Here is a 26,906-nt window from a genome sequence, read left to right on the forward strand (position 1 = left end):
CTGTCTGTGATATAAAATACTGTTTAGTGGTTCTGTGAGGGTTCTGAGTGATTCCAGCAGACTGTGTGAAGATCGAGTCCACGTCCCGTCCTCCCGCATGTGTCTGCGCGCAGCTCTGCGCCGCTGCAGCGTCCGTGCGCTCCGCTCCGCCTTGCGTCTTTTCAGGGAGGAGCGCACCTTGTTCGGCTCAGTCTCCTCCGCGCGTAAGGCGGACCTCCTCCTGCAGCGGACGCCGGAGAGACAACCGCACAACACTCACGTCGGGGAAAACGGCCACCAAGCGTCTCACTTCATGGATTGATGGGAATGAATTCTTATTTTCAAAGACTGATATCATCCTCGGACATATTTCCACTTTTTCTTTTTTTTTCTTTTTTTTTTTGCGCTTAGTTTTCAAAGTGAACAAGCCTGAAGAATGTTAACGCACGGCGCGGTCATCTCCGGATGTTCGTGGTTGAGATGGATGGCCACATTGCTTCACGTGGTTCTGTTCCTGCAGCTGGTGGTGTGGGAGACGGTGAGTCCACGCGCAACACTCAGGTTCACCTTGTGGGTCTTTATAGGGTTGGCGTGATGAGGTGTCGTGTTCAGGTGGAGGTTTGATTTCATTTTTGAAAAACAAAAATATATAAATATATATATATTTTCCTTTTCTACACGTGCACAGAACAAATCATTACATGTTGCTGCCGATCGTAAAGGTCTGATATGATCGTCCTCTTTAAGTTAAAGATATTAAACACTGGTGAGCAAGTTTGGTGAAATAATAATGGCTACTTTTAGCATTGTGTGCTTGTTAGTTCATTTCTGTATTTGGTTATTCAAATTTTCGATCGAAAATGAAAGTCATATATAGGTTATTGCACATTTATCCCAAGAAAGAAAATGCATATTTTCTCCCAAACACACATAGTGCAGCTGAGAAGATGTGTTCTGCAGATATCAAACTGCTGCTGATGGTTTTGTCTGACGTGTCTGAATATCATTATGATCAATATGATCTGATTCATTTGTCTCTGGTGGTTTATTAATGATCCATTTTCCATTTTCATCCCATTATTGGCTGTTCTGTTGTTTGGATGGATATCATCAACTAGCCTCCACTTGACTTTTGCTTTTTGCTTCATTGTGGTGTCCTAATAAGGAACGTGTAGGCCTACTTCAAACAAATATTCAATAAAAGAAAAGATCCAGTGACGTCTCTTGTGGCTCTATTAACACCGGACACAATATGAATGCTTTCTCTGCTGCACAGAGAAAGCATTCATATTATTCTCTGCATGCACACAATGCAGAAACTTCAAGGTAAAGAATTGCATTTTATGCTTTTTTAAACGTGGATTTAAAGCCACCGAGGAGACTTTTCTTCTCCACCTGCTGTGTGCTCTCCTGAGGCTTCACCACAGTCTGAACCCAGGTGGAGGATTTGGTTTGGGGACGTGTCTTTCCTGATCTTCAATGCTCTCAATGACCCTTTAAAGAGTGCCGCACGTTGGACATTTGTGTAGCTCAAACAATAAAGTGAACGTCGCATTGGTCCCCTCGACAAAAAGCCAACGTGATTTTTCCCTGGGACGTTAGATCATTGCAGAACACGTTATGATACTTACATGGTTGTTAAGATATTCTTTACAAATGAACCACACTTGTATCATTTTTAAAGCATGAATGTAATCGGAGTGAAGAGCAAACGTTGGCTGTGAAGGGGGACTAGCTGGCGTTTAGTTGTCTCATTTAGCCACTTTTTTAAGACACGAAAAGAAGCTTCAACATTTACAATAGAGGTGTTTACTTACATATTTTCTATTGCAGAACAAAACATTAAAACCTCTTAAGCCTGCGTGAACCACAGACCTTATTTCAGGCATCTCACCACAGACCTATTAAAAAAAAACAACGTATTGACCTCGAGACGAGGGGCAGAAATGTGACTCAATTCTGGGTTTTAGGACTCAGAAGTGGATGTAGTAGAATAACAATGACAACAGAAGCAGTAATGGGATCGGCAATAGCAAGCAACGCGACGACTAATAATAAAGACGGCAGCAGTGGGTGTCAGGCAGGAACGTGGTCCAGATAAAACCACGATCCACGGAAACCTGCGGTTAGATCGTTGTTATACCGGCGGTCTAATGTCACTTCTGGATCACCGTAATGCATCGAAAGTGATCAATTCTCAAAACCAGATAAAGAACAATGATGTAGACAAACATGCGTGGGCTCATGTACTGATGTAAGAGCAAACAGATGCCTCTTCACTCATCCAGTGACAGTAGCCCTCAGCTGCAGCTGTTTGCCCAGTATTCTCCGTCATTCCAGCAGCGTGTTGGTCTCTAGCTGTAGCTCACTCTGTCTGTCTGTTTGCTGCTCCGCAGGTAGTGCATGGTGAGTTCTTCACTCGCTTACTGTGGCTGACATCAGGGTTGATGAGAGCGCCAAGACGGAACCAAAACGTAACATTGTGGGTCGTAAAAAAACCCCCCAAACATTTAATTTAAAGACACTAAGATGTTCAATAGAGCTGAGAGATAATTCTGCCCGTTCGGTATCACGAGCAACACATTTCACTTAACATACTTAATTTATTGACAATACAAAATGATTGAGTGGTACAGCCTTACTTTAAGTAAAAGTATGCAATTAACATTAGCAAAACAAAGTTTAAGAATCAAAAGTAAAAGTACTCCAAAACAATTGTCTTACAAGCGTCAAACAATATAGTTTTAATATGTGATCAGCAGCGTTTTGCTGTTACAGTTGGTAGAGGTTGAGCTACTTTTTATATATATATACACTATAGGGTAGTTTAATGCACAACAATGCATCCTCATTCATAAACTCAGCATATGTTTTGCATGTTAAATCTCGGTAAAGTAAGAAATGTCAAACGTCTCCAGCCTGAGGCCAGTCGTGCCTCTACCTTAAAACCGTAAAATCATTTCTAAAGGTCAAAGGTAACCAGTGCGGAGAGGTCAACGTGGAGGAAATGTGCTCCAGTTAGAGAATGTTATTTTATTTTTGGGGGCGAATAACGAGTGACAGTAATCCAGCTGCTGTAAATCAAAAGGCAGGAAGGGTTTGTGTGTCCGGAAATGAAGCGATGCTATTTTAGAGATGCCTGTAAGCTGACAGATGGCTGACTTTGTTATGATGCTAAAATATTTACAACTTGGGGCCTTTTTTTTTTTTTTTCTTCTTCTAAATTGAGGCTCGATGGGTTCAATATACCGCTGTATCATCAGCGTAAAAATGAAAAGGGAATATCGAGAATGACTTGACCTGGAGGTTTAGACCTAGATTGAAAACATTAAAGTTCCAATAATAGACACACAAACACTCTCCAGTGACATCAGAGACCCGGTGATTACCTGTCCTTTGTATCGCCGGGAAATTCTGAATTTAAATGATGGCGGCTCGGTAAAGGTTGCCGGAGGCTATCGGCGCCCTGCGATAATGACCCGGTTAAGACAGTGATTGAATTTTAATTACATCGCAGCCACATAAACTGTTGCCATTTAGCGATCGAAATTTACAATAGTTTACAAAGTGCAAATGCGCAAATGGCACTCCGGGTTTTCACACACTCACACACACTTTTTTCCCGCACGTCACTGAATCGTATGAAGACTCAAAGCGTTGCTATCGTGTCGCTTATCTCGCTCGTGTGGAGGAGGGTTTGTTCCGTAAACCAGATATGACTGCGCTGTCTTCTGTCTCAGCGACAACAGACTCATTTGTTCCAGCTGTAAGTAAAAGCTATCGGTGACGGAGGAGTTTATGGGCCACCCAGCGGGAATAAATCATTGCGATATTTAACCTTTTCAGAGTCAATTGGTCAGTTTTGTGTTTAGCACCGTGGCTTTATCAGATCCTCCTTGAGAGAGGAAATAACAGAACTTAGCTCAGAGCTGTTGGAAAGTAAGGAGGATATTTGACAAGAGGAGCCTCAAGAAGACAAGAAGAGTCGTTCGTGTTGCTCTTACAGCTTCATCTGGTCTGTGTTATGTAAGGAACTGATGGAGTTATTTGTCAAACAGTCTGCATTTACTGTAGAAGGAAGTACATGCCAACCTGAGAGTTGGAACCTAAAAAAGAGCTCGCAGGATAATTTTCCAGTTTTGGAAACAAGACACGAAGAAATTCTCCTCCACAAGATTATGATTATATTTAAGACCTTTGTCTGACTTCTTACTTACCCTTCACTGTTACTGTTTAGATTAATCGTTTTAAATCTTCCGGCGGAGTGTTTTAGAAGCCTGAAGCTCACCACCATTGGGACGCAGGACAAAACCCTCCTGAAAATGAGGTGGGGACAGGGTCTACACTGGTGACCTGTTTGTTTTTTTTGTATTTGTATTTATTAGTTTATTTTTGACATGGCCTTGCACGAGCGTACATCTCAGAACTGCTTTTAGTTCATGAGCCAGTAAGGCCACTCGGATCCTCTGGCTCCTCTCCTCTACAAAGAAGAACAAAGACATTCGTTGATGCTGCTTTTAGCTCTTGTGCTCCAAACCGTCGTAGCATCCGTCCAGAGGATCAGAGAGGAAAATACAGAAACTAGAAATCCATCTCTTCAGTCTGGCTTTCATGTTGTGTTTCAGAATTTTACGGTTTTTATTATTATTTGTTTAGCGTTATTATTTAAAAAAATAAAATAACTCAGAGTAGAGACTCCCAAAACAAACAAAGATTTATTTTTTTGTTTCTCAACAACTGATTCATGAAGGAAAATCACATATACACACACACACACACACACACACACACACACAGACTGACATGAAGGAAACACCAACATGACAGCTGTAGGGTTGCTGTAAGGTGTTGGAGCGTCTCCTCTCGTGTTCGTCCCGGACACTGCAGCGCTGTAAGAGAATGAGGTCAAAGGTCACGCTCACCTGCGTTGTCTCCATCTGTCCAACAGACAGGTGGTCGACCAGCATCGGTTCACACATTTCAAACAAAAAAAAACCCACGAATCAGACACATTTAAAGCAATTAAAGGGATTATTTCTCATTTGGCGGCGTAATAGATTCATTTTGTGACACGATTGCGAATAATTGATGCGGAGATGCTGCGGGGATCTTTATGTTCTTCTGAGATTACTACAGGCCGATACGGGTCTGCGGGTTTCTGTCCTTCCGCCTCTTCATGTTCAGAAGGCGTGAGCGGCATGAGGAGCCTTGACAGTCGATGTCAAGACTTTAAGAGGAAGTTGTTGAACTCCCACGTTACAGCTGTCAGGGGGGGGGGGCTGATTACCGTACAGAGGTTCATCACTCCGAGGTAACCGCCAGCTTCCAAGCGGGGAAAGATGTAGAGCAGCGATGTGCATTAAGGATTAATCATACATGTATTAAGTCATATGAGCGTGAAGATTTATAGCCTCTACTTACCTACTCGTCACTGCAGACATAAAATGCACTTTCTGCATTTAAATGGCTCCACGTTGGTGAACAATCAGTGTTTAAGGGATCCATCGTTGAGTTTCTATCTCGGGTTTTTTGGTTTCATGTTGTCTAACATTTGGCACGAGACGTCTGTTACAGGCCGACCTTTAAAAGGAGTTGCTGTCGTTGCTATTTGAAGACGTTCATGTCGTCCTGAATAACCCGGCGGTGTGTCTTCATGTGTAACTCTCTCTTCTTAGACGGAGGCCATCCACCCAGACTGCGCCCTGGTGGTTCAGCACATGAAGGCTCAGGAGGAATGCAACCAGATCCTCAAACAGGAGGGGAGCAACCACTCCAGCAGGACAGGTCCGTGTGTTGTCATCACGGTGTTTTACACGCACACACACACACACACACACACACACACACACACACACACACACACACACACACACACACTTACATAGTGGGGACTCATGTCCCATCTGGGGTCAAACATCAGGTCCACTACTGTCTCTATTCCTCAGGCTTGGCTTTAGAGGTCAGATTAGACTGACGCTTTGGCTGAGGTTAGGGTGTGAGTTGTGTTTGGGTATTTAGTTTAGGTATTTTAATTTTATATATTTAGATGTGCTTTGAAATGACTGACTGAGATGATTTAATTGGGCAGTATGTACATTTTGTATTAGATTTGTGTAGGTTCCTTTGCAAGAATTACATAAAAATCATGTACATCAAGTGGTTATCTCTGGTGGAATAAACGTCCTCAGAGTCGCCTTCACTAAGAGTCTCACAAATCCCATTAAAAGCCCAAAACCAACAACGAGTTGATTCTTCTAACGAGTTCTGTGTGAATTCAAAGTCGGACCTGCCGTCTTCCGTTGTTGTCCAGAAAACTGTTCAAGTCAATGAGCCACACTGTTGCATTTAATGTGTCTGTACAACTCACAGCCACAAACATATCAATCAATTCAATCAATTTCATGTGCCGCTGTTCTTTCTTCTCATTTGCTCGGCTTTGCGTTAATCAGGTGTCTTTGAACTTTTTAAACTACGAGAGCTACTCAAGATATTGAATCTGTTGAGATCCACGAGCAGCCGCGTTGATTTGACTCAGCACTGCATGAAGCCCATTCCTCTCCTCTCAGACGAATGGCAGACATCAGTAATGATTCCGATTTGAACACGCTTTGATCTCCTCTTTCCCCAGGCTTCTTCTTTTTTTTTTTTTTTTTTTTTTTTTTTTTAGAAGATGCTGTTTTCAGACCAAAACCATTTCCCATATTTTTTCAAAATCGTAGCTCCATCTGGACTTTTACTCTTGGAAGACCACCCTCTCTGTGGAGCCACTTTCCTTTGAGGACCATCAGACGCGCTGCTGAAGGGTCTTCGCCTGTAGAGCAGCGGCGTACGGCAGCGTTGTAGCGTCACACGTCTTTGCTCGTTGTCCTCCCGCTCTCAAAAAAAAGAGGATTTATTACACAAAATTCACCTCTGCAGTGCCTTTTGATTGTTTTCATCAAGACAATTATCATGGCACTTATACAGGCTCACATATAAAGTATACGTGGCAATAAAAGATGTAAATGAAGAGGAATATTAATGTCTTTTCTGTTGGTGTTTTGATGGTAATGTGGACCTTTCAGATCCATTTGAGGAGTGCCTTTGGTTTTCATGTTCCATATTTTACCGCGAGTGTGTCGTGCAGTATGGGACTCTGGTCTTGGTCTTGATCTGATCTCGCTCTGCCGTGGTCTTTGTCGTGACTTGGTCTGAGTTACGGTGGTTTCAACTGGTAGTTAAGACCGTCACCAGCACACACTCTTATTACACGATTAAATAACAAAATGATATGCTTATTCTACATAATCTATGAATCGATTGCTACTGACGGTTTTACCCCCCAACAATTAAAACCATGATGGAGATGGGTCTAGCCTTGTCTCTCTCTCTTTGGGCCTCATCACCGCTCAGGTCTGGATTCACACGTTTGCCTCTAAAGGTGTTAAAAGGAATGAAAGATGTCGGAGCTTCGACAGCAAATGTCATGAGTTGAAGAAGAAAAAAGAATCTCTGGGCTCCAACGTTTCTGCTCAGGGAGTTGATTACAGAGGCTCCTCATTAAAGCAAAGGACGTCCATTTTTAATGTAAAAAGAAAAAAAACAGGTGAAATTTTGAATTAATACAAAAACCTGACTCCCATTTTTAAAAAGCGGTGTGCAGGTTTTGAATAACGGATGCGTACTATTTCCTTCACCTCTTCTTTCACCTTGAATATACATCATTTGATTAGTATTTTGAGTGGAATTAAGTATGGCGTAGAAGAGACTGATGTACTTATATCTTCACGTTCGGTTACCAGAGGCCTTCTTTTTTTGGGGGGGGGGTTTGTTGCTGTGATGTCAGGACTTTGCTTCCCATTCAGCAGCACATGGTCAACAGTCCCTTCTTGCTGCAGGACAGCTGCCAGTGTATAGTACAGTGCATCATGCAAGGCTCTAAGGAGCAAACACAGCTGGCTGCCGGATGCCTTTCTTTTGGCCGATGATTGCGTCTCTTTAATCAGGAGCATAGTGAGGGCATTTGCTTCCAGTTTAACCGACCTGGACTTGGCAGAGCAGCCAAAACAATCAAGGGAAGTAATCAGGTGTGGAGACGCCTGGATTAAAAGGCACTGATTGGGCAACCTGGTCTGGACCTTCTTTCATCTGTGCAGCTCAGGTAGGAGGTGAGCCGACTGCATCGGAGGAGATTCATCCATTATCCTCTCTTCAATGCCTCAGAAAACAACAACAAAAAACTCAGCCACAGGAACAGCTTGTCCTTCAGGACGGGAGGGACCGAGCTGCTGTCTGAAAGCATGTCGATTACACCCGAAATATGAATCCTCTTTGTTCTAAAGTGTTTTTCGAGTAATGAGACGGTCATTCTAGGCAGGCTTTTCGCTCCCCACTTTGAAAAGGTTGTTGTGAAAGCCGCACGCTCGGCGAGGCAGTCGTCTGCTCGCCCGGTGGGACTCGCTGTGCACGACACGGCTGGTGTCGCTCAGAATTAATTGCATCATTTGTCACCCTTTCCTGTGATCACTCAAAGCAAAGATGGTGACAATTAGCATTCGAAGCGGCAGGTATGAGCCGCTTCAAGTCGGGAAGGAACACCGACTTAAGTAGACTGAAGCGCCGCTTCACTTCTCAAGTCGGCTTGTACAAAGATCCGGTCAAGGAGGTGGAAACAGTCGAGCTGCCCCCCCGAGAAACGCTTGGCTCTTTTTGAGGCAGACCAAAAGTTCTGCTGGGAGATATAATCACTACTCTTAAACACATACATGAACAACTGTACGACTGCATTGGAAGGAAAAATGAAGGCACAATTTGCAGGATTGCAGCGTGGTAGAAAAACGAGATCAAAACAAGTATAAGAAATAAGTAATCACACAGTAAAAGTATAATAACTCATAACACAATAACACATGAAGAATGAGCCGCTGATAGCAAAGCACGAGCGAAGGCGCCGACGGGCAGCGACCAATAATAAACCGAGCGGCCTCCTAATCAGTACGCAGAACAGGAAACGAATGGTTTGAAGCTTCATTCATAATGTTGACTTTTGAATTTTAAGTGAACATTTGAAGGAGCACAGTTCTTGCTTCTTTTGCACACATACATGCACATTATGACTGAACAACACAGGTGTAAACAACATGTATTATGGCCAGCATGCACACCTGAGTGGAACGAAGCCACGACTACTAATGCAATTCTTCACACCCGTGTTTGGCAATCAACAGGACCACCGTGAGAGTGGCCTGATCTCTACCAGATTTGAGAAACAGACTCATTTGAACACATTTCAGATGCTGTCTGATGGTTTTTAGAGAATTTACTCAACTCATAAAAGAGCATCTGACTCCGGAAATGTTGACTATTTCCTTGTTCTTGCTGCTTCGCTCATTTTTGGAAGGTGATACTGTAAATCGGCAGCTAAGGGAGAGTATACGATTATCAGGACGTTTCCTGCACGTCTCCAAAAACCTTTACTGTCAAGAAATAAAGGAGCTCGTGTTACAGTTGCCTTGCAGTGATTTAATTAATTGCATTTAATCAACTGCCATTTTTTTGGGCCCCAACCCTGTTTGTTCACACAAAATATCAATTTGAGAGCATGAATGTGATTTAAACATGCAAAATGATCTCAGTAAGTTTCTACAAATTTACTAAATTTGAGATGTGGATGTTGATTAACTGGTCAAAATCTACCAAGTCATTTCACCTGTAAGTATTTAAGATCCCAAACAATTTAGTTTTCGTTCCATAAGCATAACTAATGCTGCTAGTACCTCAAAGCACGAACAGTGAGTGAGACGTCGTTGGTTTGAATGAGTGTGTTTAGGGCACGAGATTCACCTGCAAATCCAATCCGACTAATTCATCAGGACTCATCGAGACTCAAAGAACCCATCAGATGTGACCAAACGTGGAACCAACGGCTGGGTGGAACGAAACGAAGGAGAGTGCAAAGGGCGATACGGCTCATGAAAGAGTGATTGGACAATGACGAGGCTCTGTGAGGGCAGTGTTACAACAGGCCGCTCATCGTGCGGCCGTCACTGCGGCTCGTTATATCTGCCAGTAATGGATTCAGAAAGGACAGGCGAGATCACACTCTCACGTTCGCTTTGTGCTCTTTTCCTCTTTCTCTGGCAGTCAACAAACTGTCCACTGCGGAGACGGAGAGAGGGCAGGTGTCTCGTCTTACTTTGGGTTAATTACCTTCACGCCTTGCAGTCCCACAGAAGACTCTATCAGAGCGGAAACAAGGGAAGTCAGTGACAAGAGAGGAAATTGAGGAAGTAGCGCAGGAGTGAGCAGTGAGAGGGGATTAACAGCCTGGTCCATTTTCAAAGGATACTTGCAATTAGACCCACAGTAAGCAAGAGTCAGCCTTGTGAATGTAAGTGTGTGTGTGTGTGTGTGTGTGTGTTCTTTTCCCACATAGCTTTCACGTTCCAGCGTTGACATTTCCACAGATCGTTACACACTGTGGCGGTCCTGCCCTCTCCGCCTCCTTGCGATCGCTCGCTATCGTCATCTTCATAACTAATTACACGGACCAAATACGAGAGGTGGGAAGTAACGCCGGTTCATTTGATTGCAGGAATGGTAGGAGTTCAACCACATCGGCAGTAATCAGCAGTGATATTGACGATGGATTAGTTAGTTTATCAAATGTGAAGAGGCGTTGCTTTTCTCCGGTAGCTTCAAGCTTCACACCTCACTTCATTGAGTCCTGAGCAATACAGCCAATACACATTTGTTGTTACACCACAGCCTGCAAGTTTTTAATTCGTTTTTTTCCAATTTTACTTTTCCTTTCTCTTCATTTTAGAGTAACGACTCTTTTTTTTTTGTGCACATTTTGTTTATTCGGCTCAAAATAAGTGCAGGACTCTTTAACACGCTCTTTAATGTGTGTTAAATGTGTTGCATTGTTCCAGGCACACCTTGATTGCTGCACAAAAGCCCGTGAAATGACTTTCGGAGTTTAATTCGTCTCTTACCCTTCTGTCTCATTTGCAAGGAAGAAGTCGTCGCTCTCTAACGAGAGGCCTTTCCACGCGTCGCACATGCTCTACCCTAAAGATCAGTGTCTGAGAGACGTAAAGGCTCTAGGAGAGAGCAGCTTAAATGTCATTATCACTCCACTCTGTCTCTCAACAGCAGCAAGCAGCCACGGACAATTTGCTCGATCGATATTCTACGCAGCGTAGACGTTGTCTGTAGTTGTTTCATCTTAATAAATGGAGATTCAACCTTCAGCTCTGCTTGGACAGTCGGCGTCAGGCGGTAGAGGAGGACTGGGTTTGGGTTTGGGAGGCGGATTAGATGACTGCTGTCTAAACAGAACATAAAAGCATTTTTATGTTTCCATAGTCTGTCAGGTAAACTAAACACCCTCCTGAATTCCGCTCCTTCCTCCTCGTCCTCTTCTGCTTCTCCCTTATCACGTACTATTGTTTATTAAAGGGTGGATATTGTCGCACATACATCCCAGTGGAACCTTTGCTAGTGTAATATTTTTTTTTAACAATATTACAAAGAGCGGCGATGCACACGACAAACAGGAGACAAATGTTTTTATTGAAGCGTGAAAACGCTACAAAGCGCAGTGTGATATGGAGAGCTGTAGCCAGAGGAGGAATAAAACACTGAGATGTGATGACCGGCCGGCTGAAGAGGAAAAACAAGGACACCCGCTCCGATTGACGGTCAATCTGTTCTCCGTCCCGAATCCGAATCTCGTCTGACCCTTGGAAATGAGAAAAAAAAAAAAAAGCTCATAACTTGTTCCTAGTTTTATTATACTGTAGATCACATAAGTGTCCTTGTATAAATGCCACGAAGCGAACGCGGCAAAGTCTAAAGACGCACCACAGACAATAATATGTACCTCTTTCTAACGCTGACTCGCAGACCAGCGACGGCCATCGGTGCGACTCACATCCTAAGCAGCAAACTTAGTCTACATTGTTCATTTTTTATAGTGTTAGTACAGTGAGGTGTATTAGAATGATGGAACTGTGTAAATAATAAACACAAAATCAACAGAGGAAATAAAAGGTTGTTTCGTCTTTTGTTCGGTGGGGTTCTTTGTGTGTTTTTGGTGCGAACACTCAAGGTGCGAGTGAGTATAATGACGCTGTTGAAGAAGTTAGCAGAAGCAGGACGACTGACACCTCGGAGAGGGGGTTTAATGACAGGAAGAGGCCGTTGTGCTCAGGGTGCTCACCGTTAAACAGGACTATGTACAAACAGCCACAGCTAAACAGCTAACACGCATGGCAAAGAAAAAAAGAAAGATTCCAGTTCAAAGCCACATTTATCCAGCGAGATGTTTGCCTCAGCGGAGAACCTCCAGCATAGCCAAAAGCTGTGTTTCATTATGAATGAGTGGTGGCGTGTGTCTCTGCGCGCCGCCGGTTTTTAATTGACACAGGGCCAAGCAGCTTTGATGTGCGAGGCGCTGTGGCGGCAGAGAGAGAGAGAGAGAGAGAGAGAGAGAGAGAGAGAGAGAGAGACGGGCTCCTCATTACTGCTCCATCTACCCCCACCTCCTTCTCCACACCTCCCTCGTTCGGAGGCTGCAGGGAGAGCTTGTCAGCCATGTGAGGGGAAGCGTGGGCACAGAGAGGAGGGCGGGGGGGGGGGGGGACGTCACCAAAGTCCCTCATCTTCCCAGACTGAGGGGGAAAACCCCTTGAAAGATCGCACCAGACGACTGAGTTTCTATACCAATACGATTGTTCCCAATTAGGCATGTGAATCAGCAGCTAACCTTAGCATGTGCTGTAGCATTAAGAGGCGATCAAGGTAAAACAAGTCACGCTGACTGTGAAGTGAGCTGCATAAAGAGAGACGAAAGATAGTCAGGATTAAATGAGATATAAGACATTAAGCTGCAAAAATCCTTTCATCATTCATCATTCATCAGTTCTTGTCTATGAATTGAAACAGGGGAAGATTTGCCCAGTGCAGGGAGATCATTTCCACCTTTTTTTTTCGTCAACTTGCTTTATAGAGTTCCTTAAAATCCAGTTTATTTTGACTTGATTCTGGTTCAGCCTCCTTCCTTCCTTATGATGAGACGACGGTACTTAAAAATGACTCTTTTGGAGACTATCTGAAAAAGTCATACTGCATAATAATAATTTAACTTCATCAACTAATCCACACCTGGTTGAAAAAAAGGAAATAATGAAGTTACCTCTTTCCAAAAAATGTATCAATCTGTCATCTATAGAGAGTAAACGCGTCTGCCCATATTTAATACAGCACAGTCTCCTGAGCTGTGAGCTCATCACTCAACCTGACTGGTGAGCTGATGAACACGTGGTAAAGGTTGTCTTCTTGTCTCAGGTTGTCCGGCGACGTGGGATGAGATCCGTTGCTGGTATCGCGCCGAGGTGGGACAGGTGGTCAGCGTCTCGTGTGCCAATATCTCCCAGCTGTTTGCTAACAACCAAGGTAAAGATCTTCAACTCACCTCTTACACATCTGGGGGACATTTGGCGGCACATTCAGCCACCGGGGCTCGAGCGCTGATGTGAACCGGTGATGTGAACCGCTGGTGTGAACCGGTGGTGTGAACCGGTGTGCGAGTGGAGAATCAGGGTACGCGGTGGTGTGGTGTGAACCAAGTCTCCATGGGGCCTTCCAAAGAAATGAAAATCCTTCTTGTCTTTGACAATACGTCTTTTATTGTATTCCAAAAACAACAGGCAAACATTTTGACATTGTAAAAAATATATACTTGGTTTTATATCCAATTTTGTCTGTTTATTGCTGGTTATTTTATGCTTTGAGGAATTCTTACTACATTGAAATATTTTTTGCCATCCACCATTGCACCTTTTGATTGTATGTTTATTTTAATTTTTTTGGGGGAGGCAGACATGTTCATATTCACCCTGTTTGAGGTGCTGTAGAGACATTATTAATAATAGTCCTCCTGCTTGTGTCTCAGCTGTTATTTTAATCCAATGATGTTGTCAGTCAATAATCTGTCTTAAGGCCATGTTGACTTTTTGGGTTTGTGTTTTCTCAGTTGATTTAACTTTTCCGGTTCAACGACCTCGAGGTCAGTTCATCCATCTCTCAGTTCACAGCTCAGCAAAGCGCCCAGGTTATATTTAGATATCTCTCAGGACCGGTTTACCGCCGAGTGATTTATGGACGTCTTTTCTACACGGGTCACATGGTCTCATCTTCTGTGTTTGAACGTATAGCTGCAGAGTATTCTGCTCTCCTCGCTGTTTACACAACCCCCCCCCCCCCCACCACCGTCCTCAGACCCCGGTCTCATGGTCCAAAGAAAACAAAATACGCTCAGAGTCTCTCATGTGCTATCGAATGGTCAACAGAGAGATACAGATGCAACTGATGGTAGAAACATTCTGGACATTTGGGAGACGAACGGTGACCGAAAAGTCCGACCCAGTGTTCAATGGTGTTTCATTTCATTTATCACGAAGAATCACTATTCAACTCTTTATGGTTGTGTTTGGACTCTCACACTAAGTGTTTAAGGTGAGGGACAGATCATGAATTTAACGGTTTATCACGTGGCAACCTAGTGAAGCCAATGGTGCCTCAAACTTGCATTCTCCCTAATGTCCATCAGGGGGCGACTCCTCTGGTTGTATAGAAGTCTAGTCTAAAATGACTCTACTTCTCTCTTGATTTATTCCCTCAGTAAAGATTGTAAACATGAGTTTATGCTCTCAATCTCTAGTTTCATACATATATTATATGTACTTTTACACTTTCGGTAAAGCACCCTGATGAAGTCCCTGTGTTGAAGTCGAGACTCTTCCAACATGTGAGTCAGAGTCGGTGAATTGCGTCTCACAGAAGAGTCAGCAGCGGCGGACAGCATGTGGGATGCTGGATGTAGAAATGACGGATTTCCAGCAGCTAGTGAGAATGAAAGACGGCACAAAGCAGAGAAGAAGAGAAAAACACTCACAGCAGTGAAAGTTAAGCGTACACTTCAGGAGGACCGGGAGGCGGAGGTTGCTGTTGATGACCTCATAACTCAGTTCGAGTGGGTTCCTGGACCCCACTGGATTTCCTCCTCCACAGATGCCCGGATAAGTCAAGCGCTCTAGCGGTGCGGTTGGACGCAGCCCATCCAAGGGGGAGGCTGCATGCGGAGAAAATAATGAATTGGAAAATCAAATAGTTCACTGTAAGAGCCAAGAGCATGAGGAAGGAATTGGCGCTGCTTGTTAAAGCAAGGCGGCAGGAGCACCAGCGCCCTCCCCCGAGCCTCGACCTCCATTCACATCCAACCGTTCACCCGCCGAGGCTGCGGCTGCAGGCCTGCAGGCTCTACGCGCCGCGATATACTGAGGCTAATGCGGCTGGATATCGGTAGCGCCACCCACGACTCAAGCCCCCACGCTCTGCTCGGCTGTGCTGAGCGGCCGGACGGGCGTAATTCACATCGGTGAAACTGAAATCTGGTATTTCGCTGTAAACTTTTCATCCTCCGTCTTGCGAATACGGATTCAAACCCGGTGACCTTGTGTGCGTCACGACCGCCGTGGAGCCCGGTGAGCCGAGTGAGCGCCGTCATTCTAACTTCGGGCCATGGTGGGAGAACATGGCTGCAAACGGGTCTCATTTGAATGCAACATTTGTGTTACCTGGAGCTTTTTTGGAAGGTGAACAAAGTAAATGTCTCATAGTTTCATATTCCTGTTATACTTCTGGATACACAGGGAAGCGAATCGCCTCGTTGACTCAGCATCGAGTTCAGAAAATATGCACTTATATCTCCACTCGGCATGCTGCAATTTTAGCATGGCGGCTAGCTTTGCGGGCGCACCATAGCATGCGATATGCCCACTTTAGCGGTAATGCATTAAACCTGACCGTTACACTTATAAAGTGCATTGCGACTCAGTCCGATCCAATATGTCCATACAGAGGATTTACTGATGTCTGCGCAGAGTATTTATCCCAGGGCAATGTTGAAGGAGCAGTTGGACAGCAAACAGTGGTCTTTACCTCCTGAGAGAAGGCGGCCGTTGGCCAAATAAAACAATGGATTTGTTAAAGTGGAATCAGATAGTGTGTGTACATGCACACTGACTGAACTGGAGCCCCGAAGGACTGAAACGTTGAAAGGTTGTTGTTTACCGTCTCAGCAGTAGCAGCAGCAAGACAAAAGCTATCAGCGGCTGTGAGACCGTGGACATGCAGGACAGGCCTGGTGGTTCCCCAGGCCCAACACACACACACACACACACACACACACACACACAGGTCATTTACTACAAGAAACTCTATTTTTAAACTTGTTCTTTATTTGTTCGCCTTTTACATCAAAAAGTATTTCAACTAAGGTCTTACTTTGACAGTTGCCTTAAGGTGTTTACAATACTTGTAAAAGGTATATCCAAAACAATACGATAAATCAAAACAAAGTGAAATAATATGAGCAACACTGAAAATAACCAACGTAAATAACACAAGCATATGAATAACACGCCCTTGTGTACGACCCAGAAATGTAATCTTGTGTTGATTCAAAAGCAGTTGGGTTTCAGAGCACCAGATCTCCATTAAAAAACATTATATTATACTGACTTAAGGGTCTGACGGTTACGGTTGCCCCCCCCCCCCCCCCCCCCCATAGTCCTGGTCCTACATGGAGCTGCAGACATTGCTTGCCATCGTTTGTCTCTAAGCTACAGTGATCAGTGTTATATTGCAGCAGAAATAACACGTTTCAGGGACATGAAATCAGGATGAAAATCAGTTTGGAATGAATTTTTATTTAATTTTTTTTTTTAAATAATAAGCCACCTCTGAATTTCTGACTTTTGGTTGCTTAAATCGTATAATATGTCAACATACGAGGACCTCAAAAGACACTTTAGTTAAACTGCATGAGCTTCTAATAATAATTTGACAGACCCTACTTGGTAACCTGACAGTGAAAGCATATTAAACATATAGTTTATTGTGCAGTCAGCGCTACAGAGAGAGAGAGTCAGAGTTTATCTTAGTCTTTCAATCTTGACTCTCCAGTGGTTTGTATTAATTATACACTTAGAATTAATTATACATACCGTCACATGGACTCTGTCAGAGGATGAAACGGTTGATTTACATTAATGCAGAGATTGCGTCCCGATTCATCCCACCAGATGGTGACGGCAGTTGACCTTTTTTTCCGTTCTTTTACTCTACCGGCTCTCAAGACCTCTGCTCTGTCTGCTGAACGGCGGCGCGGCGTTTTAGTGAGTTCTTTAGCGTTCAAAGTGTTTGTCGTGTCTCCCGCCAAACACCAGAGCGCCTGTGCTCATGTGTGATGATAGCCGCGTATGCAGAGAGAGAGAGAGAGAGAGAGAGAGAGAGAGAGAGAGAGAGAGAGAGAGAGAGAGAGAGAGAGAGAGAGAGAGAGAGAGAGAGAATAAGAGCGAAAGGTGTGTTTGTTCTTAGTATTCATCAACAAAACTAATAGACTTCATCAGGACGAGCTGCATATTCATGAATCCAGAACAACAAATGGCAACAAATGGAACATTAATCAGCCGTCATGTTACCGTATTTGCATGTTGTTTGTGACATTGTGGAGCAAACGATTCGTCTGCTGTCTCTTAACACAATAAACCTGACTCTGTGATCCAATGTCTGCTAGCAATCCTCCAGTTCAGACTTAAAACTAGAAGGACATTGTTACTGTTAGCGCCCCCAGAGCAGCTTTCCTGTTGAAATCCATCTTGCTGCATTAGTGACTTTAAAGCTCTAAAAACTTCTTCTTTAATTTTCTCCTCTGTGGTCCGTTTAAGTTCTTCGTTTCCCAATCATTTCTTTAGATTTCTGATAGAGAGAGGAGGATGGACCTGAGGCACACACAAGATTAAACAGCGTTTTAGAGGATCAGACTGACTGAAACTAACCGGCCGCAGCGCCTGAACCGCATCGACAAACTGAATCTGAATCTGAATCTGGCAAAGACAGACTGCAGTGTAGAGCTACGGGAGCTCAATGAGTGGATGGGTCACAGGTGTGCAGGTGGATTGGCAGCAGATTGAGAGCCACGCCCAGAAAAAAAAACACACACACACACACACACACACACACACACACACACACGCAGACAGAGAGAACAAACAGGGGACCAGACAAGGAACACAAAGATGGAGAGTCACAGCCAGACCATGACACTGTCAACACTTAAAAACCAGGGAAGACGGGAACAATCAATATTCAATCTCTGTCTCTCCGTTCATATTGTCTGAAGTCTAGACTTTCCCCTCACTCTGAAATATTTGTCAGTCGTTTCTCCTCCACTACCCTACCGGTCTAAGTGCCAAAACTCTCAACCGTTCACCGTTTTTTTATGATTCATATCTGCGTATTAGATTTCTCTGCCTGGTTTTTCCTCTGTCCTTGCCACTGAGAGGTTTATGTGTCTCTTCAGGTTACATCTACAGGAACTGCACCGAGGACGGATGGTCCGACCTCTACCCCTCCTACGAGGAGGCCTGCGAGTTCACAGAATACGAAGAGACAGAACCAGAGGTACGGTTCAGCCGATTATCTGTGCAGGGAAACGAACTACACCGACAGCACGTTCATTCTCATTTGGGTCTGTCTGGTGACCATGAATATGTTGATATATATATATATATATATATATATATATATATCTGCTAGTGGATATTTGAGGACTGTAGACCGTCTAGCACACATTTTTCCATACGATACCCTCTATTCTCTCAAGGGACTTTAATTACTTGCTTTGCAACTGCAACCCATCATTTTGCTCATTAAGGCTAGATGACAGATGCTATTTCAAGCAGGCAGATTAATAGATGATTGACGTGTCTCTCCTTCACTGAGACGTCAATGTGAACCCTCTGAGATTGTCATCACAGGAAAAATTACAACAAAATCTCCAGTCGTCCAGGGCATCAAACACCAACACCGACCCTTTCTTCAAGTGACTGCAAAGTAGCACTTAGAGAGTGTGCAGATCAGCTGTCAAACCAACCGCGCACGTCGATGAAAATAGACTGGAACGAGTGCATTCAAGAGTCCAGCGCATGACACACGTCACACTCAGCTGGCTGTGGTTGTTTTAAAGACTCGGCATAAGAAGAACTGGCAGGATGTAGCCACCGCTCTTCAGTTTCACAACCAATCAATTGGAAAAGTACATTTAAGTCGAGTCGGCCTCACCGACCCTGCAGCATTGTTCATAGAAAACACACATATCAGCCGCTTAAGACAGGCCTCATGCAACCGGCCTCATTACTTTACAAGTTTAAGCTAGCTTTCATGTAAATGCCAACGGTTACTGCCAACGTTTTCCACCAGACGGACGTCTTAAGAAAGCAGCGGCAGCTCCCGACTGTCATTAGTCGACACTTGTTGACACTTTAATTAAGACTCGTATGGATGAGTGTTGTGAAGAGCGTGGGGGGGGGGCAGTTAACAGTAAATACATACACGCTAACTTTTCTTTCGTCTTCTCTTGCGTTTCAGACAACGTACTTCTCCAACTTCAAACAGGTGTACACTGCCGGCTACGCCACATCCCTCATCTCTCTTATATCGGCTATTTTTGTCTTCACCGTGTTCAGGTAACGTTGTTTTTTTTTTAGACCGTCAACCCGAGAACTACCACAGCAGCGCTCATTCCAGCATGCGCCCCGATAACGAAAGGCGTTTATATACGACACGTGCTAAACGCTACGCTAAAATCGGACCAGGGGTGTAAAGTGGAGGGAACTTCCCCCACCTCCTGCCCCCGTACTTCCTGCCTTGCTCAGACCACACCCATACCTACGAACTCGGCCCTCGACTACACACCTGTAACGTTTCTTTCTCTGCTCTACAGGAAGTTCCACTGCACCAGGAACTACATCCACATCAACCTGTTTTTCTCCTTCATCCTGAGAGCGAGCGCTGTCTTCATCAAAGATGGGGTTCTTTTTTCTGATGAAAACCTGGACCACTGCTTCATGTCCACTGTGAGTGTGAAACCCCATTACAGCTCCATTAGTGTGTCTATATTTACCGGTGAAGGACTCATTCCTTTTCAAAAGCACTAATGGCTTTTGCCTGTAGCGGAGGTGACACGTCTCGTCCGTCCTAGAAGCACGTTGCAGCGCTAACATGCACTTGAAAAGAAGAAATACTGAGAGTGAAGACGAGAACTGAAAACTTCAGTGAGTGTCGTGAAGGATGGAGATTAGGACAGAAAACAGATTGTGAGGAAGGAGATAAGGACAGAAAACAGATCGTGAAGAAGGAGATAAGGACAGAAAACAGATCGTGAAGAAGGAGATAAGGAAAGACGTGTGATGGAAAGAAAGGTTCAAGTATAAGATGACGCTACTATTTTAATATATGACGTAAAGCAAAAAGGACTGACAGGAGAAAGGATTTTGAAAGTAAATTACTTCTGTAACGCCGCAATCTCCCGAACTCAGAAGAGCTTATTGTCATAGAGAGCAGGTAGGAGTGGGATTAACGTGCTGGAAGTGACTAAGCGGAGCCTCTGAGAGCATTAACGACGAGTGTTTCTCGTCCTATTTTAGTGCCGATTAGGCGGCGCGGAGTGAAGGTAAGTGTCCCTCTTGTGTGGTTGTACGAGGGACCGGCGTCGGCACATCGCCGTGCCTCGTTTGGGTGGAAAGGGCCGTGAGAGAAAGAGAGAGAGAGAGAGAGAGAGAAGAAGACGAGGGAAGCCAAACATGTTTATTGTGATGAAAGGACAGAGAGGGAAACACACATTGTGACAGGAAATATGATGATGAATTGATGAGGGGATGGTGCTGTAAAAGGGTTTACAATTACCTGCCCAGCACCATATGGCAGACAGACAAATAACTATATATATATATATATATATATATATATAAATATAGATAGATATAGAGATATATATATATATCTATATCTATCTATATTATATATATATATATATATATATATATATATATATATATATATATATATATATATATATATATATATATATATATATATATATATATATATATATATATATATATATATATATCTGACAAAATGTTTCATTATAAAGTGAAGCTTGTGGCTTTTGCTGTTGTTTTTGTTCCCCCCCCCACAGACGTCCTGTAAATCAGCCGTGGCCTTCTTCCAGTTCAGCATCCTGGCCAACTACTTCTGGCTGCTGGTGGAGGGCATGTACCTGCAGACGCTGCTAGCGCTCACCTTTGTCTTCCAGAAGAAATACTTCTGGTGGTACATACTCATCGGCTGGGGTGGGCGATCCTTCCCTTTTCGCCTCTCTCTGTTTACCTTCACTGTCTTTCCTCGCTCTCCTCTCTCGGTCTCTTGTTGGAGCTCTGCCTTGGCGCTTTCCTAATGACCGGGTCACTCTGTTTGTGCCTCCCAGGTCTCCCAACAACGATCATAACGGCGTGGATCCTCACTAGAAACTTCTACGATGACAAGGGGTGAGCTGCTGCAGTATCAGAGAATGTTCAACAGGCATACTCAAGTATCCTCCCAATAACTGACATTAAGTTATGTATCCACCGCCACAACCTGGTACGCATGTGGCGTTACTTAAATACGTAAGTTATGTAGCAGAGATAAGGTAGAATATGTCAATGTTTACTAGGATTCACATAAGACACAAAATCCCCAAATTCAGCAGTAGAAAGCATGTTCCTAACACCTTTAATTAGCTCATTAGCATAGCCGTTTATGTCTACTACACCACAATCTGTGGATGATTGTGAAGTGCATGAGGCACAGTTTGTTTTAACGCAATACTCAGAAGGGATGAACGATGAAGCGTAAAAGCTTCTGCTGTTTCTAACGCAGCCTTCTGGACGCCGTTAGCGGCTTGTCGTGTTTCTTTTTTTTTTCCTCGCCGTGATTGGATGAGCAAAATTGCACTTCTGCGACTGCCTTGTTTATCTCGTTTCTGTCCCGCTGTGCGTCTCAGGTGCTGGGATGACACAGATGTGGCCTTCATCTGGTGGATCATAAAAGCTCCAATAACTGCATCACTACTGGTGAGTGCAGAGCAGTTACAGTGGGAGCTATTTATTTATTTATTAGAGTGCTCAATCTTGGATCAGACCTGTATGACAATACCAAGTCAAAGAAAGTTGAAGCAGTGAAAGTTGACCGGCGCACAGACAGCTTTCTTATCTTTGGCAGGTAACACCACCAGCAATGTGATCAGTGCACTGCCTTGTTTACTTGTTTCATTTTGGCCGCAGTATAATTATTTAAAACCATCATTTAAAATAATCTTTTCAATTATGATCCTCGAGGAGTATAGTTACAATTTGCCGCTGCAGTTTTTGGTAAATTTGAACAACAGTTATGGATTCTGTGGCTTGATCTTATTTGAAGTACAAAGTCAAGCTATTGTGTTAAGATCTGTAGTTTTACATTCCCCATTAAGCGGCTCCATTAGCAGTCATTGATCATCAGAACTAATGGCCTCTGGGACCTGAGGCTGTTAAGACGTAGCTGAATCATATGCAAGTTTGGAGCGAGAAGTTTATTGCCGCAAGTTTTCCTTCCATAAAACTTCACAAGTCTTCATGTTATTCTAACTCTTTTTCCTTGGGAGGGTACATTCCTCTGTCCTGCAGGTATGACGTTGTAACACAAACAACAAGAAAAAGACTTCCGTTGCAGCACACCGTTGTGCTTCTTTTCTTAACAGCTCTCTGGCGTTTGTTTCACGCAGGTGAACTTCATCATCTTCATCAACGTGATCCGCATTCTGGTCCAGAAGCTGCGATCACCCGGCGTCGGTGGCAATGACACCAGTCACTTCAAGTGAGACGAGAACACCTATTCCTCCACATGAGGACGTGAACCTTCCTGTGCGTAGGCGTCAAGGGTCTGTCTTTTTACAATGTGTGCAGGCGGCTGGCCAAATCCACCCTGCTGCTCATCCCTCTGTTTGGGATGCACTACATGGTGTTTGCCTTCCTGCCAGAAAACACAGGAGCAGAGGCCCGAATATTCATAGAGCTCGGCCTGGGATCCTTTCAGGTAACACACACACACACACACACACACACGAGACGGATTCAATTAAAGTTAGTAGAACATGTAGATTAAAGCGTTACTTCAAATTCCTTTTCAACCTGGACCCGATCCTCCCGTGTGTTTGTGTCCAAGTGACCAATGGCGCCAACACATTTTCATATTGGTCCAGTAGTGATGGTGTACACCGCAGGCTCAGGCACGCAACCTGAGCATCTCAATGGCAATAACAGGCTCTTTTGGTGGATGTGAATTGACGGTGAGGAATTGCCCCCGAACTACTACAATGCAACCCCGTTGTTCAATACTGGACCACTTTCAAAAATTGTTGTCGAAATAAAAAAGGTCCAGGTTGAAAAATCACCAAAGTTTTCTTGTAATCCAAAATTGGTAGATTAAATACATAAAGATGTAATTTGTCACGACCCAGTGTCAGACAGGCTTGCTTAGGATGTCTACCACATTTTCAATATTTAATATCTGACAGTTTTGGATAACATATTTCTGCTCTGAAGGGATTCGTTGTGGCTCTGCTCTACTGTTTTCTAAATGGCGAGGTAAGTTAATATTATATTTGTTGGCTAATTTGCTACTTGAATTCCTGTTCATATTTATTGACGGTTAAAAAAAAAAGGACCATACAAGTGGATTTACATGTCTTACTCAATCAACCCCAAGTTGTCCCTATTTTACATTTTGTTCATTATTATCCAAAGCATATTGTAGTTTCTAGATTCATTCACAAGCTGTTTCTAGAGACATTGTGCCTGACTTCCAGTGGCCACACAATAGTCATCCAAGAAAATGCAATGATTGCAATCCAAACATGCCGTAGATCAAACGGTCACTTTTAGTGAACCTCTCCGCCTCTTTCATGATTGCAGCCGTGTCGACTGTCCTCCTCTTCTTCCCTTCTGCTCCGCCGTGTTGCACAATCGCATCGCCTGGTTGATGCCAGCCGCATCAATTTTCCGGGTTTTTTTTGCGGTACATTGTACAGAATCTCCCCTTCTGGCGCGAACTCAGTAAGAAACTGCAGTAGCTGTAAGAACGTTGATCCCCGTATAGGTGCATGAGGTCACTCCAAAAGTTTGCTTTTGAATAATGGCTGAAGTGTCCTTAAAAAAAAAAAAGGGTTGAGCATCGTTCCTTTTCAGGAAGTCTCCTTCGCACACAGGCTCAAACATATAGAAATGTCAGGGTTCAAGTTTGACACGAGTTATAATTCTGACAGTCAACGTTCAGAGTCGACAACTTTAGTTGTTCATTATTGTGTCTGAAATAGAGGGAAGCCTATAACTTCTTCTGTACTACGTCGCCCTCCTGTGGGGCCTAATGCAAAAAAAGTTGCTCTGATGTCCGTAGAGGACAAAAATGTCCGTCAAAAAACTGCCATAAGTCCTGATAACTATTTATGCATTTTTACAATTCAAACCCTCCAAATGCCAGTTTATGAAAATAAATGATAATTATGTTCTGCACACTAAATGCTAGGGGGGGGGGGCATTTATATTCATAGTCTGAAGCTGAGGTTGATTTTCCAAAATGAAAAATGAAAAAAGAACTCACCACCTACAATATCCCTAGTTAATGGTGCTCTGAGGTTTCAGGATGGGCTGCTTAAAAGCAACCTTAATAAAAGACCTGCACACACACACACACACACACACACACACACACACACACACACACACACACACACACACACACACACACACACACACACACAGGTGTGTTCACTTTGTCTGGTTAATGAGGTCTCTGAAGAGAAGAGGTCCAATCAAGCAAAGCAAGTGAAAACACCTGTGTGTGTGTGTGTGTGTGTGTGTGTGTGTGTGTGTGTGCAGGGAAAATATTCCTTTTCTTAGTCAAAAAACAAATAAATGATGATTTTCATGTGTCAGTTATGAAATCAAGCTAAAAATCGATGGTATGTTTAGGAAAGTCAAAAAGTGTGTGTATTTAATGGGCTGAAATCTGTAAATCTAGTCGTGTGGTTCCTTTTCAAAGCCCAGTTTACCTTTCAGATAGGAACATAATTAGAGGGGGCATTTGTTTTGTGTGTGTGTGTGTGTGTGTGTGTGTGTGTGTGTGTGTGTGTGTGTGTGTGTGCGCGTGTGCGTGTGCGTGTTCAGGTGCAGGCAGAAATGAAGAAGAGGTTCTGGAAGTGGCAGACCCAGAGCTACCTGAGCTACAGTAAACGACGGCGGACGCTGTTCACCGAGAGCAGCACGGTGACTCAGATCTCCGTCCTCGACAAATCCAGCCCCAAAGATCAGCCGGCGTCAGAGACGCACACCCTAGCAGCCAACAACGTGTCCAGCGTGTGAGCGAACAGCCGCTGGCTGGTTACAACACCGCAGAGCCTGATCCTCCAATGTTACGGCACCTCTTAACTTTGTACGGAACAAATCGTTTGCAGAATCGTTGATTTGTTGACTTAAGTCTAACACCCGACACACCTTTCACGTTTCACGTTCCACTCATAATAGGAGTTATTTTCAAGCTGACGGGCTTTATTATGGGCAGACAGGAAGGTCTCAGCTTCTATTGCTTCCGTTATTTATCAGCTTTGGGGTCTTTGGTCTCTTCCTCATTCTACCCACCACCACCGAAGACTTTCTCCCATTTTAGAAAAGCACCAATATCAAGTTCACATTGAATGTGGCTTCAAAACATCGGCCTTTATATTAGATATATCAAATATATATATTTTTAATTTAAACAAACTTATACTCAAAGTAACAACTATGACCAAAAAGTTGACCAGTCTTCATATAAGGCCCTAAAAAGGACATCGTCACTAAAAAACGAATCACTGCTCCTCGATATTTGACATACTTTCATCCGAACGTCTTTGTTCCACTTCATAAGAGTGTTGACCTCCGTGCTGTTCTTGCTCTTACTCATTCAGAGCCGCCGGTCTCTTAAGCGTTGGATCAGTACTCGATAGCTTCCTCCTCGGTTTAATGGGACGTGTCCACATCACCACCGGTGGCTCTGCATGCAACATGTTGCACAGTGCACTATAGCGCACGTCTGGAGCACTAGACTGTAAAACCTATTTATTTGTCTGAATATTGTTTTTTTTATGTCTTTATGTGAATGTTTGTGTGAAGTCACAGCTCCTCCGGAAGAAAAAAAAAGAAAATCATAAATAATAGATAAAAAGGGATTTAAAGACGTTTAAATACAATGGTGTGTATATTTAACATATTTTTGTGTGATATTCTTATATACTGTAATATTGCAACATGTGGAGACAATTATACCGTGTATTTCCCTTTTTGTTAGCGTAGGTCACGTGATGCAGTTGCTGATTGCTTTGCTAATGCTAATGCTAATGCTAATGCTAATCCAGAACTTGTTTTCGGAGACTAGTTGAGCTGCTTTCCAGCTGACGGCTCGTGATGTTTGTGTATCTATCTGATTCATATCTTTCTTCTGTGTTATGACTTGGGAGACAGTTTACAGTACACAGACGTATGGACATGTAGATATACATATATATATATAGTATTATTCATGGTAGGACATGTTACATTACTCAGCTACACACCGCTACAGTGCCTTTATCGTGCAGCAAGACTCCGTGTTTCTCTGCAGTTCAGGTGGATTAAACCTATAGTAGGTTTGCATTCAAAACCTGTGTAACAAAATCCTATATTTAAGATTGTGATACTATACCGTGTACTTGAATCTTTGCCGTGCAGCATAAAAGATGTGCTTCAGTGTCGTGTCGGATTCAAGACGACGAGACTTGTGCTCGTGTGAAAAACACCAAATCTTTCGTCACGTTTTGAATTGTGCAGCGAGGACGTGAAGGATGACGAGCATGTTTTGATGTGATGTTTCTTAAAGAAAGATCTCCGTGTCTCGTCTGGACTTTGCTTCTTAGATGACATCCATTTGAAGAGTTCTTTCTG

The 26,906-nt window shown here is 43.6% G+C and overlaps 1 protein-coding gene across 1 annotated transcript; it reads left to right on the plus strand.

Annotated features, from left to right (window-relative positions):
• The first annotated feature begins 216 nt into the window (after positions 1-216).
• Positions 217-26,868, plus strand: LOC137883483 (pituitary adenylate cyclase-activating polypeptide type I receptor-like). The gene is made up of 13 exons (XM_068724966.1): positions 217-517; positions 5,655-5,763; positions 13,312-13,419; positions 18,392-18,492; positions 19,459-19,556; positions 19,814-19,946; positions 21,071-21,224; positions 21,359-21,419; positions 21,917-21,986; positions 22,676-22,767; positions 22,857-22,986; positions 23,496-23,537; positions 25,116-26,868. The coding sequence occupies exons 1-13, from the start codon at positions 416-418 to the stop codon at positions 25,308-25,310; spliced, it is 1,395 nt and encodes a 464-aa protein (XP_068581067.1). The 5' UTR covers positions 217-415; the 3' UTR covers positions 25,311-26,868.
• The last annotated feature ends 38 nt before the right edge of the window (positions 26,869-26,906 follow it).

Source organism: Cebidichthys violaceus, unplaced genomic scaffold (assembly GCF_023349555.1).
Source record: "Cebidichthys violaceus isolate CVI_PGR_0920_01 unplaced genomic scaffold, fCebVio1.0.p SCAF_33, whole genome shotgun sequence".
NCBI classification, from domain to species: domain Eukaryota; kingdom Metazoa; phylum Chordata; class Actinopteri; order Perciformes; family Stichaeidae; genus Cebidichthys; species Cebidichthys violaceus.